This window comes from Leucopleurus acutus, assembly GCF_964270905.1.
Source record: "Leucopleurus acutus genome assembly, chromosome: 11".
NCBI lineage: Eukaryota > Metazoa > Chordata > Mammalia > Artiodactyla > Delphinidae > Leucopleurus > Leucopleurus acutus.
The window spans coordinates 7,181,493-7,197,140 of NC_139152.1; the positions used below are offsets into that span (position 1 = coordinate 7,181,493).

Genomic DNA, 15,648 nt, shown 5'->3' on the forward strand with positions numbered 1-15,648 from the left:
GTTGAGGAGTGCTGAGCAGGGGACAGAAAGAGGGACCCGGGAGGGCCAGAAGCAGGAAAAATGGCTGACGAAGGATGGGAGACAGGAGGTCAGAATACCTTCTCTCCTGGAGGTCTGGAAAGCAGGGCTCTCATCCGTGTGGGGTGTTAGAGTGACCGTCTGCTTTAAGGCAGGAGAATGTTCTGGGTGACCCCATGACCCCTAGTAACCAGTCATTTCTATCATTTCAAGAGAAGGGAGCCTTGGGTACCAGCTGGAGACCAGCCTAGGCCCCACCTTTGCTCCGCCCCTTCCACACCTCATCTCTCCCTTGCAGGGTGTCCAGGCGGCTGAGCCCCGCCCCCATGCCCCTTGAGGCATCCGGAGGACCCCTCACTGGCCTAGCACCAGAGGCAGAAGACAGCTGGAAGTCCTGACATGGGGACCAGGGCTTCCCAGCCAGCCTCCTAGTTGGGAAAGCGGTCAGCTTGCCTCCCCCCATCAACTACAGGGATACTTCTGGAAGGGTCCCACCCAGCATGGAGGCGGAGGACCACCTCTGCTGACCCTCAGTCTCCTCCCCTGCCCTCCACACCTGACCTTAGCTGGGTCAGCCGTGCAATGCTGAGCACTAGGGTAGGCCTAGGGGCGGCCTGCCTCGCTCCAGGGCAAGGACTGTGGGCATCATGGGGGTGCGTGTGAGTGGGGCTCCTGGGTGAGACCTAGCCCCCACCCCCAAGAGCTCAAGGGGGGTGGGGGGACCGACGAAGGATGGCTCGGGGTGGGGCGGGGGCGGAGGAGGCCTCCCTCCGCTCAAACGCGTTGTCCTGGCTGGCCTGCGGGCTCCTGGCACTGCTGGCCAACGCCTGGATCATCCTCAGCATCTCGGCCAAGCAGCAGAAGCACAAGCCGCTGGAGCTGCTGCTCTGCTTCCTGGCAGGCACGCACATCCTCATGGCGGCCGTGCCCCTCACCACCTTCGCTGTGGTGCAGCTCCGGCGCCAGGCCTCCTCCGACTATGACTGGAACGAAAGCATCTGCAAGGTCTTTGTGTCCACCTACTACACACTGGCCCTGGCCACCTGCTTCACCGTCGCCTCGCTCTCCTACCACCGCATGTGGATGGTGCGCTGGCCCGTCAACTACCGCCTCAGCAACGCCAAGAAGCAGGCGCTGCACGCCGTCGTGGGCATCTGGATGGTCAGCTTCATCCTCTCCACGCTGCCCTCCATCGGCTGGCACAACAACGGCGAGCGCTACTACGCCCGCGGCTGCCAGTTCATCGTCTCCAAGATTGGCCTCGGCTTTGGCGTCTGCTTCAGCCTCTTGCTACTTGGGGGCATCGTCATGGGGCTGGTCTGTGTGGCCATCACCTTCTACCAGACGCTGTGGGCCCGGCCCCGGAGGGCTCAGCAGGCCCGGAGAGCGGGGGCTGGGGGCGGGGCCAAGGGGGGTGGGCCAGGGGGATTGGGCACCCGGCCAGCCTTTGAGGTGCCGGCCATTGTGGTGGAGGATGCCCGAGGGAAGCGGCGGTCCTCGCTGGATGGGTCCGAGTCGGCCAAGACATCCCTGCAGGTCACCAACTTGGTCAGCGCCATCGTCTTTCTCTATGACTCACTCACAGGGGTGCCCATCTTGGTGAGATTGGGACTCCCCCCCACCTGCTCTCTCCAATACCCAGACCCCAGCATGATCACCTGACCTCTAACTCCATCATCCTTCTTCCTCTCCTCTACCCAGCCCCACTTGTGAACCCCCATCTCTATCATCCATCTCCTAGTTCCCACTAGCCCAGCTCCGTAGCCTGTTCGCCAGTGACCAGTACTCAACTCCATCATCCATCCTTCCGTCCCACTCCCTGTCCTCTGGCTCCATCATCTATCCTGCAGCTCCACTATTCAGCCCCCAAGACCCATCACCCAGCTGCTAAGCTCCACACTCCACTCCCGAACTCCCTCTGGATACAACAGGGTCTTGAGCACCCCTGGGTGGCAACCCCAGAGAGCTCACCGCCCCCCCCCCGCCCCCAGCTTTCTGCATCCCCATCTAGTCCCTCTTTCTGGATTTCAGTCTGTCTTCAAGTTTACTGTACGGCGTCTGCTCCTCTCCCTCTGCACCCCTGGGCTTTCTCTCCAGTACTCTGTCCTGATCTTCCTCTGAGTCAATCCCTTCCCCTCTGTTCAGCCTTCTTCATCTCCAGCTTTGCCTCTGTCCCGATCCTACGCGATCCGGACCATCCGCTCCTGACTTCTTGCCCCGCCCTCGGCTGCACTAGGATGTCGGATCTGGGGTCGAGTGGGCCCCCTCGGCTCTGGGCCCTGACCCGGGGCCACTCTCCATCCTCCTGCCAGGTGGTGAGCTTCTTCTCCCTGAAGTCGGACTCGGCTCCCCCCTGGATGGTGCTGGCCGTGCTGTGGTGCTCCATGGCACAGACGCTGCTGCTGCCTTCCTTCATCTGGTCCTGCGAGCGCTACCGCGCCGACGTGCGCACGGTGTGGGAGCAGTGCGTGGCTCTCATGTCCGAGGAGGATGGCGACGACGGTCAGAGGAGGGGCTGGGCTTTCGCTTTCCTAGGCGTCGGCTCCCTTTCCTGCCCTTTTCTACCAGCCCTTTTTCTTGTGGGGACGGGCTGCCCTGGAGTGCCCCCTGCTGGACAGAACCTGCAGCGCCCCTGGGTTGACTCGTGGCTCCCCTCTCCCCAATCATCACCCCGATGCACACCCACTGCTTCCTCCTCTCGGTGTCTGTTCCCCCTCGAAGGCCACACTAGCCAGCTCTGCCTCCGCCGAGCCTAAGAAACAGTCCAGAGAACTAACACAACCATAAAGGAAGGCTGTGGAACCAAGGGAAAGCTAAGCTTCCTGAGAGAGACTCCCCAGCTACAGGGACAGCTCCTGGCGTGGGATTGGGGGGCCAGGGGTAACTGTTTCAGATAAGTGTGTCTATATGTATGAATCGCTAGGGATTCAGCACCGAATGCAACAGACGTTGGCCACTCTTGTTTTCCTCTTGGAGCTTACAGACTAATGGAAACAGGATTCTCTGGGGAGCTTATAAGGGGGTGGGAGCTTTTAAAGGGGGTGGGGAAGTGGGTGTTCCCTGCCTGTAACCACTCTGCCCCTTTTTTCTCCTAGATGGGGGCTGTGATGATTATGCAGATGGCCGAGTGTGCAAAGTTCGCTTTGATGCCAACGGGGCCACAGGACCAGGGGGTAGGGACCCTACCCAAGTGAAGCTGCTGCCTGGAAGGCACACGCTCTTTCCCCCTCTTGAGAGGGTCCACTACTTACAGGTACGGGACTAGGCAGTACACCTCCTATTCTGGGTATCCCCTCACTACTTTTCTCCAGTCTCTGTTATCCATCCTGACCCCCGATTCCCTAGCCCCAGCCTGCAGGGCACATGAGGAGTAGGTGAAAGGAAGGCATGGCAAGGGAGGCTCCCCTTCAGACCGCTCAGAACCAGGTTTGCCCATCAGAGGATGTTTTGCAGAAGTGTAAGGGGTGGAACCATCTTGCAGAGTCCCCACTGTGGTTCCTGCCTCTACCCCCTTTGTCCCGGCAGCACCCCTGGGTCTACTCGCTCCTCTCCCCAGGTCCCTCTGTCCCGCCGTCTGTCCCACGATGAGACCAACATCTTCTCTACTCCTCGGGCACCTGGCTCTTTCCTGCACAAGTGGTCATCCTCTGATGACATCCGGGTCCTCCCAGCCCAGAGCCGGGCCCTAGGGGGCCCTCCTGAGTACCTGGGACCGAGACAAAGGCTGGAGGAGGAGGAGGAGGAGGCTGAAGGCGGGGGGCTGGCCAGCCTTCGCCAATTCCTGGAGGGCGGGGTTCTGGGGTCAGGTGGGGGACCCCCACGGGGTCCAGGCTTCTTCCGAGAGGAGATCACCACCTTCATTGACGAGACACCTTTGCCTTCTCCGACGGCCTCGCCGGGGCCCTCTCCTCGCCGGCCCAGGCCGCTGGGAGTCTCACCCCGCCGACTCTCCCTTGGGTCCCCTGATAGCAGAGTCGTTGGACTTCCTTTGGGGCTAAGTGCAGGGCGACGCTGCTCCCTGACAGGAGGTGAGGGGAGTGCAAGAGCTTGGGGAGGACCTTGGGACCCAGGTAACCCCATCTTCTCCCAGCTGACCCTGTGAGCCCAGGTGGGCCTGCTGGACTCGGGGGTGGGGGGGCCTGGGTGCGTAACGCCTCGTTCTGTCCCTGACCCTGAGGCAGCTGCCTCCAGACTCTGGGGAGATGGAACCCCTGCTGTCTCCCATCCAAGTGACCAGATGCCTGACTCACCTTCCATCATCCCTAGCAAAATGTATTAAAGTCTGAAGTGTCACCATGGAAACCTGTGTGTCCAATGTGCTGTGGTGGCAAAGGGGATGGTCAGAGGCTCGGGGGCTGGAATGGCTCATAGAAGACAAACTGCAGCAGGCACACCGGACAGAGGCACAGAAATATACACGGAGAAAGACAAACATGCAGACATTCACAGAGACGGCCTTCTGAGAGCACCTCGGGCTGGGCTGGGCTGGGCGGGCGGGCGGGCGGTGTGGAGGGGGGAGGACATAGGGAGACACTTGAGTTAGCTGGTTTGGGGTTTGAAGGATCTTCGTTGAGATCTGTGGAGGTGGTTTTAGAGGATGTCTCTATCTCCCATGCCTCAGCGCTCCTCCTTTTCCCAAATCTGTATGTGCGCACTTTCTGGGCAGGAAAGGATTTGAGCAGACCTGGTGTCACAGACCTGGGGTTTACCCCCCTCCCTGCTGCATTCGAAAGTTCTTTGTCCAAAAGCGCGTGTGTGCGGGTTTGTGGGAGGCATCCACGCTCCTTTTCCTGGACCCCAAGAGTGGAGGAGAACGCAGCCGCAGTAGCTCTTCCCACCCGCTGGGCCTCGGCGTCTGGAGTCAGGGGTCCTACGAGGCTCCTCAGGCTGTCTTCAGAGCACCAGGCCTGCTCCACCGCCGGCCGTCTGCCCTGCTCTCCCCGCGGTCTGTTTCTTGGTCCACACCACCCCGCTGGTACTAAAGCCCGCGTTCTCCACCTTCTGCCAGGCGTCCTCTGACACCCGGCTGGCTCTCACCCCGGCCTCTCCCAGGGCTGGGGCTCGGCCCCATCAGCTCCCGTCGGCGCCGCTCATTCCTCCTCTCTTCCTCTCCTCCCTCCTCTCGATCTCGCCTTCCTTTCCCCTCCCTCTTCCTTCCCCGTTTCCTCCCTCTTCCTCGCGGCTCCCGCAGTTCCCTCCTGCAGCCGGCCGGCGGCTCTCGCACGATGTTCCGGCTCCTCCAGTGGCTGCCGCTCTTGCTGCTGCTGCCTCCCCCGGGATCCCCGGGGTCCCCCGAGCCCCCCGGCCTGGCCCCGCTGTCCGCGGCGGCGCCCCCCCAGGCCCCCGACTTGCTCTACGCCGACGGGCTGCGCGCCTACGCGGCGGGGGCCTGGGCGCCGGCGGTGGCTCTGCTGCGGGAGGCGCTGCGGAGCCGGGCGGCGCTGGGCCGCGCGCGGCTGGACTGCGGGGCGCGCTGCGCGGCCGAGCCGGGGGCAGCGCTCCCCGCCTCCCCGGGGCCCGACTCCGGGCCGGGAGCGGCGCGGGGCGCCTGGGAGCCGCTGCTCCTCCGCGCCGCGCTCCGGCGCGCCGAGTGCCTGACCCAGTGCGGGGCGCGGAGGCTGGGTCCGGGGGGCGCGGCGCGGCTCCGAGTGGGGAGCGCGCTCCAGGACGCCTTCCGCCGCCGGGAGCCCTACAACTACCTGCAGAGGGCCTACTACCAGGTGCGCGGCGGCCCGGGCCCCGGGGGTCCTCCCCGGCCCCGCCGCTGTCCTCCTCCAGCTCCCGGGAGGGGCGGCGGGCCAGCGCCCGGACCCGGGTGGGGCTGTGTGGATAGGACCTCGTCTTTGGAGTCCGTCCTATCAAACCGCGACAAACACCCATCGAGGCCGCCGAGGGACAGCCTTGGGAGAGTGGGAGCGAAGTTGGAATGGGTGTCATGCGGCGGGGTGGAAGTAGGTCGGAGATGGAGGGCAGGGGCCTGGAGTTTTAGAAAGTCTTACTGAGACCTACGTGGAGTGACAGCCGCCTCTTCCCAGGAATGAAGGGGGAGGATTAGGGTTGAGATCCGCCGCTGGAGAGAGAGCATGGGGGCGGGTAAGGGGGTGAGTGTGAGCCTTCGCTTGGGGCAGGAGGGAGCTTCGGGAAAGAGAGAGGAGGAGCGGGCCAGGGCTGAGGGGCCCGGTGTCCCGGGGCAGGGGCAATGGACGCTGCGCGATACTGGTGCGGTCCTGGTTGCCTAATAATGCCTACGTGGCTGGGGAAGGGGGGCGCTGGTCACACACACCTCAGCTCAGGGTCCTAGAGCCCAGCGGCTTTTGCTGGTCGCTCGGGTCACCTCTACTTCCGCACCGCACTTAGCCATCACTTCCACTTCGTCTCTCCAGCGAGGTCCCTCTGCCCATACCCCACCCACTCCAGTCTTCAGACCCCGCTTCCGCTTCCGTAGCTACCAGACTCCCGAGAGCCCCAACATACTGGGGGTCTGGAGGTTGGGTGGTGGGCAGTTCTCACCTACCGGTCTTCCAGAAGGCTCTGGGGCAGTGCCAGGTGTGTCTGGGGTGCGGAGGCTGGGGAGGAGGCAGAGTCTGACACCCCTACCCCAGGGCTGACTCCCTCATCTTCCCCACTTCTCAGCTGAAGAAGTTGGACCTGGCAGCAGCCGCAGCGCACACCTTCTTTGTGGCCAACCCGACGCACCTTCAGATGCGAGAGGACATGGCTAAGTACAGACGGATGTCCGGGGTTCGGCCCCAGAGCTTCCGGGACCTGGAGACGCCCCCATACTGGGTGAGACCCTCAGGACGACCCCTATCCCGCCCCCAGTCTTTGACTGGCTGGATACACAGGCCTCGCCGGACTGTGCATTGTCCGCTGGGCATCAGGAAGTCTGGGTACCGTCCTCTGTGACCCTGATGGGAAGTCCCTCTCTGGGACTTAGTTTTCTTCCCGAGATTCACAAAATCCCACGTTCTAACATTTGGATTCCGAGGCCCACCCTGTATTCCCCAAGGTGAACTGGGACCTGGAGTCCAGGCCCCAAATGAGACCCACACCCCTCCCCTTCTTTCCCCCTCCCGATCTAGTCTGGCAACCCTTGCCCCAGGATTTCAGGTGACTGACCACTCCCCTCCCCAGCAGGCAGCCTATGACACCGGCCTGGAGCTGCTGGGGCACCAGGAAGCAGCATTGGCACTGCCCTGGCTGGAGGAGGCCCTGCAGGAGAGCCTGGCCCAGGTGGAGAGCTGCCGGGCCGGCTGCGAGGGGCCTGAGGAGCAGCAGAAGGCGGAGGAGGAGGCGGAGGGGACCGGGAGCTCGGGAGGCCTGTACGAGGCCATCGCAGGTGAGGAGCTGGGCAGAGGGGACCGGGAGCCCCGGAGGCCTGTACGAGGCCATCGCAGGTGAGGAGCTGACGCGCTGCGCGGGGCCTCACGGTGCCCAGGGAGGTGCGACACAAGCTGAGCGGCGCACGTGTGTCCCCCGCAGGGCACTGGATAGGGGTCCTGCGGTGCCGGCAGCGCTGTGTGGGGGACACGGCCACACGTCCTGGTCGCAGCTTCCCTGTCCCAGACTTCCTTCCCAGCCAGCTGAGGCGGCTGCACGAGGCCCATGCTCAGGGTCAGTGGGGCAAGGGTGAGCCCTGGGGGTGGCTGAGGCTGGAAACGGGGAGAGTGAAGGTTTGCCTCTGATGGTATCCTGAGCCCCATCCCTCCCGCCCTCCGTCTGTCGCTGCATTGTAGTTGGTCAGGGCTCCATGGGGACCACCACCTCAGGCGGACGCTTGCTCTCCTTTGGTGCCGTGGTGGAAAGCTCGGAGATGGGTCACAGGGCTCCTTCTGTCCTTGCTGTTTCTCACCTTCCTTTATTCTCTCCTCTCTTCCTCCCCTCTGAACTCTGCCCACACAGCTCAGGTATGTTCCAGTAAGCTTTGGAAAGAAGCAGTGGAGGAGCCTGTCTGCTGGGTGGGATGGGCCCTGGGAGGCCACCTTCTCCGGCTCTGCCTCTGTCCCCCTGGCTTCTTGCCTCTGCCCAGGGGTCACAGCGGTGCCCGGTCTCTGGGTCCCGCCCCACGCTGTTCTCTGTCTCCAGTAGGGAATCTGTCCCAGGCTGTGGAAAATGTGCTGAGCGTTCTCCTCTTCTACCCGGAGGATGAGGCTGCCAGGAAGGCTCTGGACCAGTACCAGGCCCAGCTAGGAGAGCCGAGACCTGGCCTCGGGCCGAGAGAGGTAGCCCCTCCGCACTCACCCTGTGAGGTAGCCCGAAATCAAACAGATGTACTGGGGAAGTCACCTGGATCCCGCCCCCCATTCTGGCCAAAGGCGACCCCAAGGCCAGCATCCGCTCAGTCTCCACTCCCTGCTCCCCACTGCAGGCTCTACCTCTGAGTCCAAGTGCCAGCCCAGCCCTCTTCCATTAACCTCGCCCCTGCCTGCCCCCACCTGGGCACAACACACACACACACTACCCCCAGTCTGAGCCCCGACACCCTGAAGCTGCTGGAGGAGGGTTGAGCCGAGGGGCACAGCCAAGGTTAGGGAGCCTGCGGGCTCCCCTGCTCTCCTCCAGCCTTAACTTCCCTGCCCCCCGCTGTCCCCCTTCTCCAGGACATCCAGCGCTTCGTCCTTCGATCCCTGGGGGAGAAGAGACAGCTCTACTATGCCATGGAGCACCTGGGGGCCAGCTTCAAGGATCCCGTGAGTGACCCCACTGCTCCCCACCCGCCCCCAGGAGGGGCACAGCAGTAATGCCCTATGTGGATGTGCCACATCCGTTCCCAACAGCGTTTCCTATTTCTCCATAACCCTTCGAGGGTTGGAGAGGACTCTGTGTCCCAGCGTCGCAGGGACAGAGGCAGGCGCCTGCAGTTAAGGGCGGCTTTGGGGTCACGCAGGCCTAAATGTTGGTCTCTCTGCCACGAGCAAGCTCTGGACCTTCACTTGCCTCGGCCTCGATTTCCTTACCTGTAAAATGGGAACATCCCACTTATCTCATAGCCCTGTTGAAGCCACGTCACTTGCTCCGAAGTACAGAAAGCTCTGTTGCGGCTGCTTTCCTTACTCTTTGTTGTAGTTGTGGAGGGGACTAAAGGGCAGAGGTTATTCTCGCTAGTGCTACAGCATAAGGCAGGCTTCCTCAACCTTTTTGCCACTATTGCCATTTTGGACCAGATACTTCCTAACTGGGAGAAGGGGGCTGTCCAGGCAACGTAGGACCGTATAGGCCACCTTCCCTGTAGGCCGGCCTCTGCCCAGTAGGTGTCGCTAGCACTCCCTGAGTCATGACCATCAAAACTGTTTGCAGACATTGCAACATCCCCTAACGGGCAAATCTCCCTCTTTAGAAACCGTTGGTTAAATCCCAACTCTGTCCCTTATCAGCTGTGTGGTCTTGGGCATGTGGCTTTACGTCTCTGTGTCTCAGAGTCCTCTCAACTGCAAAATGGGCACATTACTGCGACCTGTTTGATCAGACTGTTGTGAACTTTAAATGATAAATTCCACATCCACGTATAAAGCTCTTAGAATAGCGCCTGGCAAATGGTGCTACGTAAGTTGTTGTTGTTGTTGTCATCACCCTTATTGCAGAGTTTGGCCCAGTGCCCGGGGCTCCCGACAGTGAGTCCAGGGCTTTCTCCGCCTCCACCTTCCCCTCTGGAAGCAGGAGGACCTTAATGTGGTAGCTCAGGGTCTACCGTCAGGGATTCAGGGGTGGACTGGATGGGTGATGGCGCTTTTCCTGACTGTCCCAGGATCCCTGGACCCCAGCAGCTTTCATCCCTGAGGCCCTTAGAGAAAAACTCAGGTAGGAGGTGCCTTGTGGTGGGAGGGGCGTGGCCTGAGCTGGAAGGGGAGGGATGGGTCCTGGGGAAGATGGGTCTGGACTGGCCTGTGCGTCCGCTGAGCGTGTCTCTCACCCCTGAGAGAGGATCGGGAGAAGACGCCGTGGGACCGTGAGCCTCCACAGCCGAAGCCCTTGACTCACTGGAAGGGTGAGTTCCTGGGACAGCAGGAGACAGGAGCCTGCAGGGGCTGGGGGCTGCCAGCTACCGCTGGGCCTGCTCTCAGGGGACCCTCAGCCCCGCTCCCGTCCCTCCCCGGCAGATGTCCTCCTCCTGGAGGGGGTGACCCTGACCCAGGACGCGAGGCAGCTGAATGGGTCGGAGCGAGCGGTGCTAGACGGGCTGCTCACCCCAGCCGAGTGCGGGGTGCTCCTGCAGCTGGCCAAGGTGAGAAGACCTGTGGGGGGGGCACTGCCGCTACTTGGGGACCCTCTGGCACAGCTGTCTGCCCCCTTGCTCTTGGCCTGCCCCCTGTCCTGCCCTCCCTGACTCTCCAGCGGGGACTGTGCTTGCCACTGCCTCCCCGCTGGGGACAAGTTGCTTTTCCTCTTAACTTAGCTGACATGGGCTGGTCATTTTACAGAAGGATTTTGTGAGAAACTGATAGGAAGAACAAAATACAAAGCATAAATGCATCAGAAAGGGTGAGTGCGCAGGTGAAGATTCCTTGGTTGGCCGAGAGCTCAGTTATTGGCTCGGCAGACACGCAGGCTGTTTCTCCATCATCGCCTCCCCTCCTGAATTGGGTGAGATGATCTGTATTCGCCAGGTCGACTCTGCCATTTTATGAAGCTTCAGTCTCACTCTGGGCCAGCGTTTCTTCGACACACGCTCTTTGAGACCCTGCTGTATACTGGAAATGCCTAGGTTCCAGGGAGAGGTAGATGAACCCAGACCGTGCATTTGGGAGCTCAGTGTATAGAGAAGGAATCAGGCACGGAGACATAATCAGAGTAGGTGGTGAGTTTGATGAAAGAAGTCTATACAGGGTACTCATCCACAGACTTCCCGGGCCATCCAGTGGTTAAGACTCCGAACTTCCACTGCAGGGGGCATGGGTTCGATCCCTGGTCAGGGAGCTAGGATCCCGCGCCGAGATGCAAAGTCACGGAAGGCTTGCCGGAGGGGCTGGCATTTGAGCTCAGTCTTAAGGATGAGTTAACCAAAAGAGAGGGAAGGAAAGTCAGGCTGCAAGGGAGAAGAACAAGGGGGGTTCTGGGAACTGCAGTGGAGCACAGGAGTTAAGAACATGGGCCAGGGCTTCCCTGGTGGCGCAGTGGTTGAGAGTCCGCCTGCCGATGCAGGGGACACGGGTTTGTGCCCCGGTCCGGGAAAATCCCACATGCCGCGGAGCGGCTGGGCCCGTGAGCCATGGCTGCTGAGCCTGCGCGTCCGGAGCCTGTGCTCCGCAACGGGAGAGGCCACAACAGTGAGAGGCCCGCGTACCACAAAAAAAAAAAAAGAACATGGGCCAGTCCCAGCAGGGATTACCTGTGTGACCTTGGGCAATGTATTTTAACATCTGTGAGCCTAGTTTCCTCTCTATGAAACGGGGCTAAATGCAGCGGTTATGTTGTAGGGTTGCTGTGGTGGCTGAGGATTAAATGAGTTAGTACCTGGTAAAGCTCTTGGAAGAATGTGGAAATAGCATGATCTATCGCTATTAACATCAGGCCGTATGTTATCCAGAGGCGGTGTAGGGGTGGAGGCCCAGGAGAGATGGGGAAGGGCCTCTGTACCCTACCAAGGAGTTTGGACTTTATTTGTGGACGGCTTACTGGAGGATTTAAGGAGGGGTGGACTTTTGTCTTCCTGCAGAACCGCCAAGGGCAGGGTCTGGAGCCCTCATCCTGTAGGACTGGGAGCTCCCTCTAGTGGCAGTGTGGAGAATGCAGCGGGAGAGGGAAGTGAGCGGGAGCCTCCGGGATGATTGCAAGAGGGCCGCCGCCCTAGGTTAGGTTCTCATTTCAAGGGAATGAAGATGGGGACAGATGGGAAATATTTAGAAAATCAAAGAAAGAGAATTTGAGGACTAAATCTATGTGGAAGATGAAGAAAGAATGGAGTCAAGGATAACTCCCAAGTGTCAGACCTTTCTGTTCCTTGATTACACGAAACTCATTCTGGCCCCAGGACCTTTGCATTTGCTATTTCTGCTGCCTGGAACATTTTTTCTCTCAGCTATTCCTTCATATCATTTGGTTTCAATGTAGGTGTCACCTCATCACCTAGCTGTCCCCTGATCCCTGCCGGGGCACTCTCGGGGTTGTAACCCTGCTTTAATTTTCCATGTAACACTTATCACCACCTGAATTGATCTGGTTTGTTTATTATCTCAAAATATAAACCCTGCTGGAGCTTTTCATGTTCACAGCTGAGTCCGCAGTGCCTAGAACAGTGCCTGGCACGTAGTAGGTGCTCAGTGCCTACTGAATGAATGAATGAATAAAAGAATAGAGTGTTAGATGGCTTGAGTGGCCAGGTAGCCTCTATATAAACCTCTCAGAGATGAGGCTTAAATACGGGGTAATTAGATAGTGGTACCTTGAGTTTCAAAAAGCAGACAGAATAGAAAAAAAGAAAGAAAAAGCAGACAGTAGGTATCAGGAAAGGGACACTCAGATACTAGGAGACCCTCAGTTGATAAGAGTCATGTAGGCAGTTGGGTAACTGGGACTTAGCATCAAGGGTACTCAAGTTCTCCAAGAGCATGTAAGGTGAGAAGGGATGGAAGAGAGACACCTTTGCTGATGCCACGTCCCTACCTCGAGTCAGCCAGGACCTGTCCCGACTGTCGAACCTCCTGCCAGCGTCCTTTTCCAGAGAAACTCCCCTATTCTCGGCCCATCGGGATGAGTGATCAAGCCCCTTCTGCCCCCTTCCCCAGCTGTCCTTACCTCTCAGGGCCCCTTCCCCACTGTAGGAAGCTCTCCAGAGTTCTGTGCACAGTCCCTTCCGTGAGTGGGTTCCATATCTTTACCAGGAGTGACAACACAGACGCGGAGATAGTCGTTCTCTGGGAAAGGGCAGCAGCTCAGAGAACTCCGGGAGCTTCTAGCTTCTTCCAGGGAGTTGGGAGGGTTGGAGGGAAGGCCATGTGGCCCTGTGGGCAGTGAGGTGGGCGATAGCCCAGGGCCGGGGAGGGTGACTCCCCCAGCCAACCCCCTCCCTGCTTAGGACGCGGCTGAGTCTGGAGCCAGGTCTGGCTATCAGGGCCGCCGCTCCCCACACACTCCCCACGAACGCTTCGAGGGGCTCACGGTGCTCAAGGCCGCCCAGGTGAGAGGAGGTCCCCAGGCCCTGGCCTGATGCCAGAACTGGAGAAGAGGGCCGGGCATCTCCTGTGGAGGGTTCTTCCGGGACCGAGAGTAGCCGAGTCCTCGGCCCAGGGTTGAGGAGGGGCTTCCAGACCAAGGGGCCCGGGTTGCCGTCATGGAGCAGTTGGGCGGATGGGCACCCCCAAACCGTGGGTGGAGGGCAGTGGAAGTGGGGCGGGGGCAGGGGCCACCCTTCCAGTGCCTCCCCCTTCCTGGCCCTTCCTTCTCTGCTGGCAGCTGGCCCGGGCTGGGGTTGTGGGCAGTCAGGGCGCCCAGCTGCTTCTGGAGGTGAGCGAGCGCGTGCGGAGCCTGACACAGGCCTACTTCTCCCCGGACCGGCCCCTGCACCTCTCCTTCACCCACCTGGTGTGCCGTAGTGCCATAGAAGGTAACCGCCAGGGACCCTGCCGCTCCGCCCCAGCCTCGGGGCCCCTCGGGGCCGGTGCACCGCACACCTTCCGCAGCCCCAGCCACGTGCATCCCAGTCTTCACTGCATGAGGACTGACTCCCCTGCCCAGGCCGGGCCCGGCTGTGACCCCGGAGCTGCAGGGTGGGTGTCGGTGGGCGGGCACCGGGCAGCGGGGTGCCCACCAGGCCCCTTTGCTTCCCAGGAGAGCAGGCACAGCGCATGGACCTGAGCCACCCGGTGCATGCAGACAACTGCGTCCTGGACCCTGACACCGGGGAGTGCTGGCGGGAGCCCCCGGCCTACACCTACCGAGACTACAGGTGGGCGGCCCTCCAGGGGTCAGGCAGGGGGGCCTGGGCGGGGGTCTCACCGCCTCCTGTCTTCCTCCCTCCCCAGCGGAGTCCTCTACCTCAATGATGACTTCCAGGGCGGGCACCTGTTCTTCACAGAGCCCAACGCCCTCACCGTCACGGTAAATGGGGGCTGGTGCGGGGGACAGGGAGCCCAGCTGTGGGCTCAGGATTCAAAACAGAAGGTTCCCAGAGGCAAATGCAGGGAAGTGGCTGGGGCCGCCTTAGCCCTCTCCTTCCCTGGCCTCCCCAGCGCCTCCCACCACTTGTGTGTTCAGGGGCTCTCCTAGCCCCTCCCAGGAGACCTCCAAGGGGCCCCTCCAGGCCCTCCTAAAGGAGGGCGGGTGAAGCATAGGACCCCAAGCCCCTATTCCAGATACAAGCTCGGGGCTAGGATCGGTGGAAGAGCGGAGCAGTGCTTCTTCATTGTGTATTGCTCTGCCTTGTCCAGTTACTTCCTTCTCTGCTCACCACCGGTCATCCAAGCTCTCTTTGGGGTGGAAAAGTGTCCTCAAGATCCTTATGCCCAGAACCCGGAGTCTGGTGCTGCGCTCGTGCCTTCAGGTGGCTTCACACCTGGTACAAAGAGTTGGCCAGGAAAAGTCAGGGCACTGGGGCGGATGGAGGTCCCTTCTCCCTTTGGCTCCAACTCCTCTAGCCTCAGTCTGGCACTTGGGCTCCCCAAGTGGAGGCCCATTTCCCACTTGCCCCCAGACAGCCCCTGAATTATGGAGGGGAAGTGGTGGGCAAGAGAGCTGCCTTCTCTGGGCCCCCTACCCCCGTCCTACTCCAGGGACTCGGGGCCAGGTTTTCCGAGGGCCCCTCCCTGGAGCTGCATCCGCCATGGCCCGCCAGGCGCAGGTCCGTCCTCGCTGCGGACGCCTCGTGGCCTTCAGCTCCGGCGTGGAGAATCCCCACGGCGTGTGGGCCGTGACGCGGGGGCGGCGCTGCAGCCTGGCGCTGTGGCACACGTGGGCCCCTGAGCACGGGGAGCAGGTGAGGAGCGAGCGGGAGTAGCTGTGTGAGGGGCGGGCAGGCTGATGGGTAAGGCGCAGGGGCTGAGCTGAGCCAGGGAGGGGCCTTGGGGCAGGGTGGATGCAGGAGATCAGGCCAGACCCTCCTCTCCACGCCTCCCAGGAATGGACAGAAGCCAAAGAGCTACTGCAGGAGCCAGAGAAGGAGGAGGGAGAAGGAATGCCCAGCAGAGACCCCGCCCCAGAACCCCCCAGCCACAGGCTTCAGCGGGTCCTGGACAAGGCTGGGAAGCCGCCTCGGGTCCGAGAGGAGCTGTGAGGGGCTGAGCCAGCTCCTTGGGGATGTGGCCTCTTGACTTGTGGGGGGTCTGCCGTGATGCCAAGACCCCCGAGAAGTCCCCATGTGACAGGAGCAGAACAGCGAGCTCTCCATCCCTGCACGCCCGCCAGCCTGGGGATCACAAGGGCCGTGCAGCCCTGGACACAGAGGACACTGCACAGACTAGCCTGGGCCCAGCTGACGGACCTGCAGCCCTAGGACAGACAGAAGACGCGATGCTGCCGCCGTGGGAGAGAAACGGCAGGGGGTAGGGCCCGACTGCTTTAAATGAGGAGAACGAGAGGGAGGGTGACCCCACTGCCCGCTCCCCGCCCGTCAATAAAGAGCCGGAAGATCCCTCAGCCGGGGGCCCAGTCAAGTGTGTCGCGGCAGTTTCCCTGGCGGCTGGAGGGTGGAGAGGCTGT

General features: G+C 61.3%; 2 protein-coding genes across 2 annotated transcripts; both read left to right on the forward strand.

Annotated features, from left to right (window-relative positions):
* Positions 1–750: 750 nt before the first annotated feature.
* Positions 751–4,120, forward strand: GPR162 (G protein-coupled receptor 162; the record flags this gene model as incomplete). The annotated part of the gene is made up of 4 exons (XM_082849323.1): positions 751–1,617; positions 2,331–2,520; positions 3,114–3,271; positions 3,575–4,120. 4 exons carry the CDS (start codon positions 751–753, stop codon positions 4,118–4,120), a joined length of 1,761 nt encoding a protein of 586 aa, XP_082705449.1.
* Positions 4,121–5,243: 1,123 nt separating this feature from the next.
* Positions 5,244–15,575, forward strand: P3H3 (prolyl 3-hydroxylase 3; the record flags this gene model as incomplete). The annotated part of the gene is made up of 15 exons (XM_082849319.1): positions 5,244–5,738; positions 6,652–6,804; positions 7,156–7,357; positions 7,501–7,632; positions 8,104–8,240; positions 8,619–8,708; positions 9,764–9,816; positions 9,936–10,003; positions 10,116–10,240; positions 13,031–13,132; positions 13,408–13,558; positions 13,783–13,900; positions 13,977–14,052; positions 14,786–14,926; positions 15,068–15,575. The coding sequence occupies 15 exons, from the start codon at positions 5,244–5,246 to the stop codon at positions 15,221–15,223; spliced, it is 2,199 nt and encodes a 732-aa protein (XP_082705445.1). The 3' UTR covers positions 15,224–15,575.
* Positions 15,576–15,648: the final 73 nt, after the last annotated feature.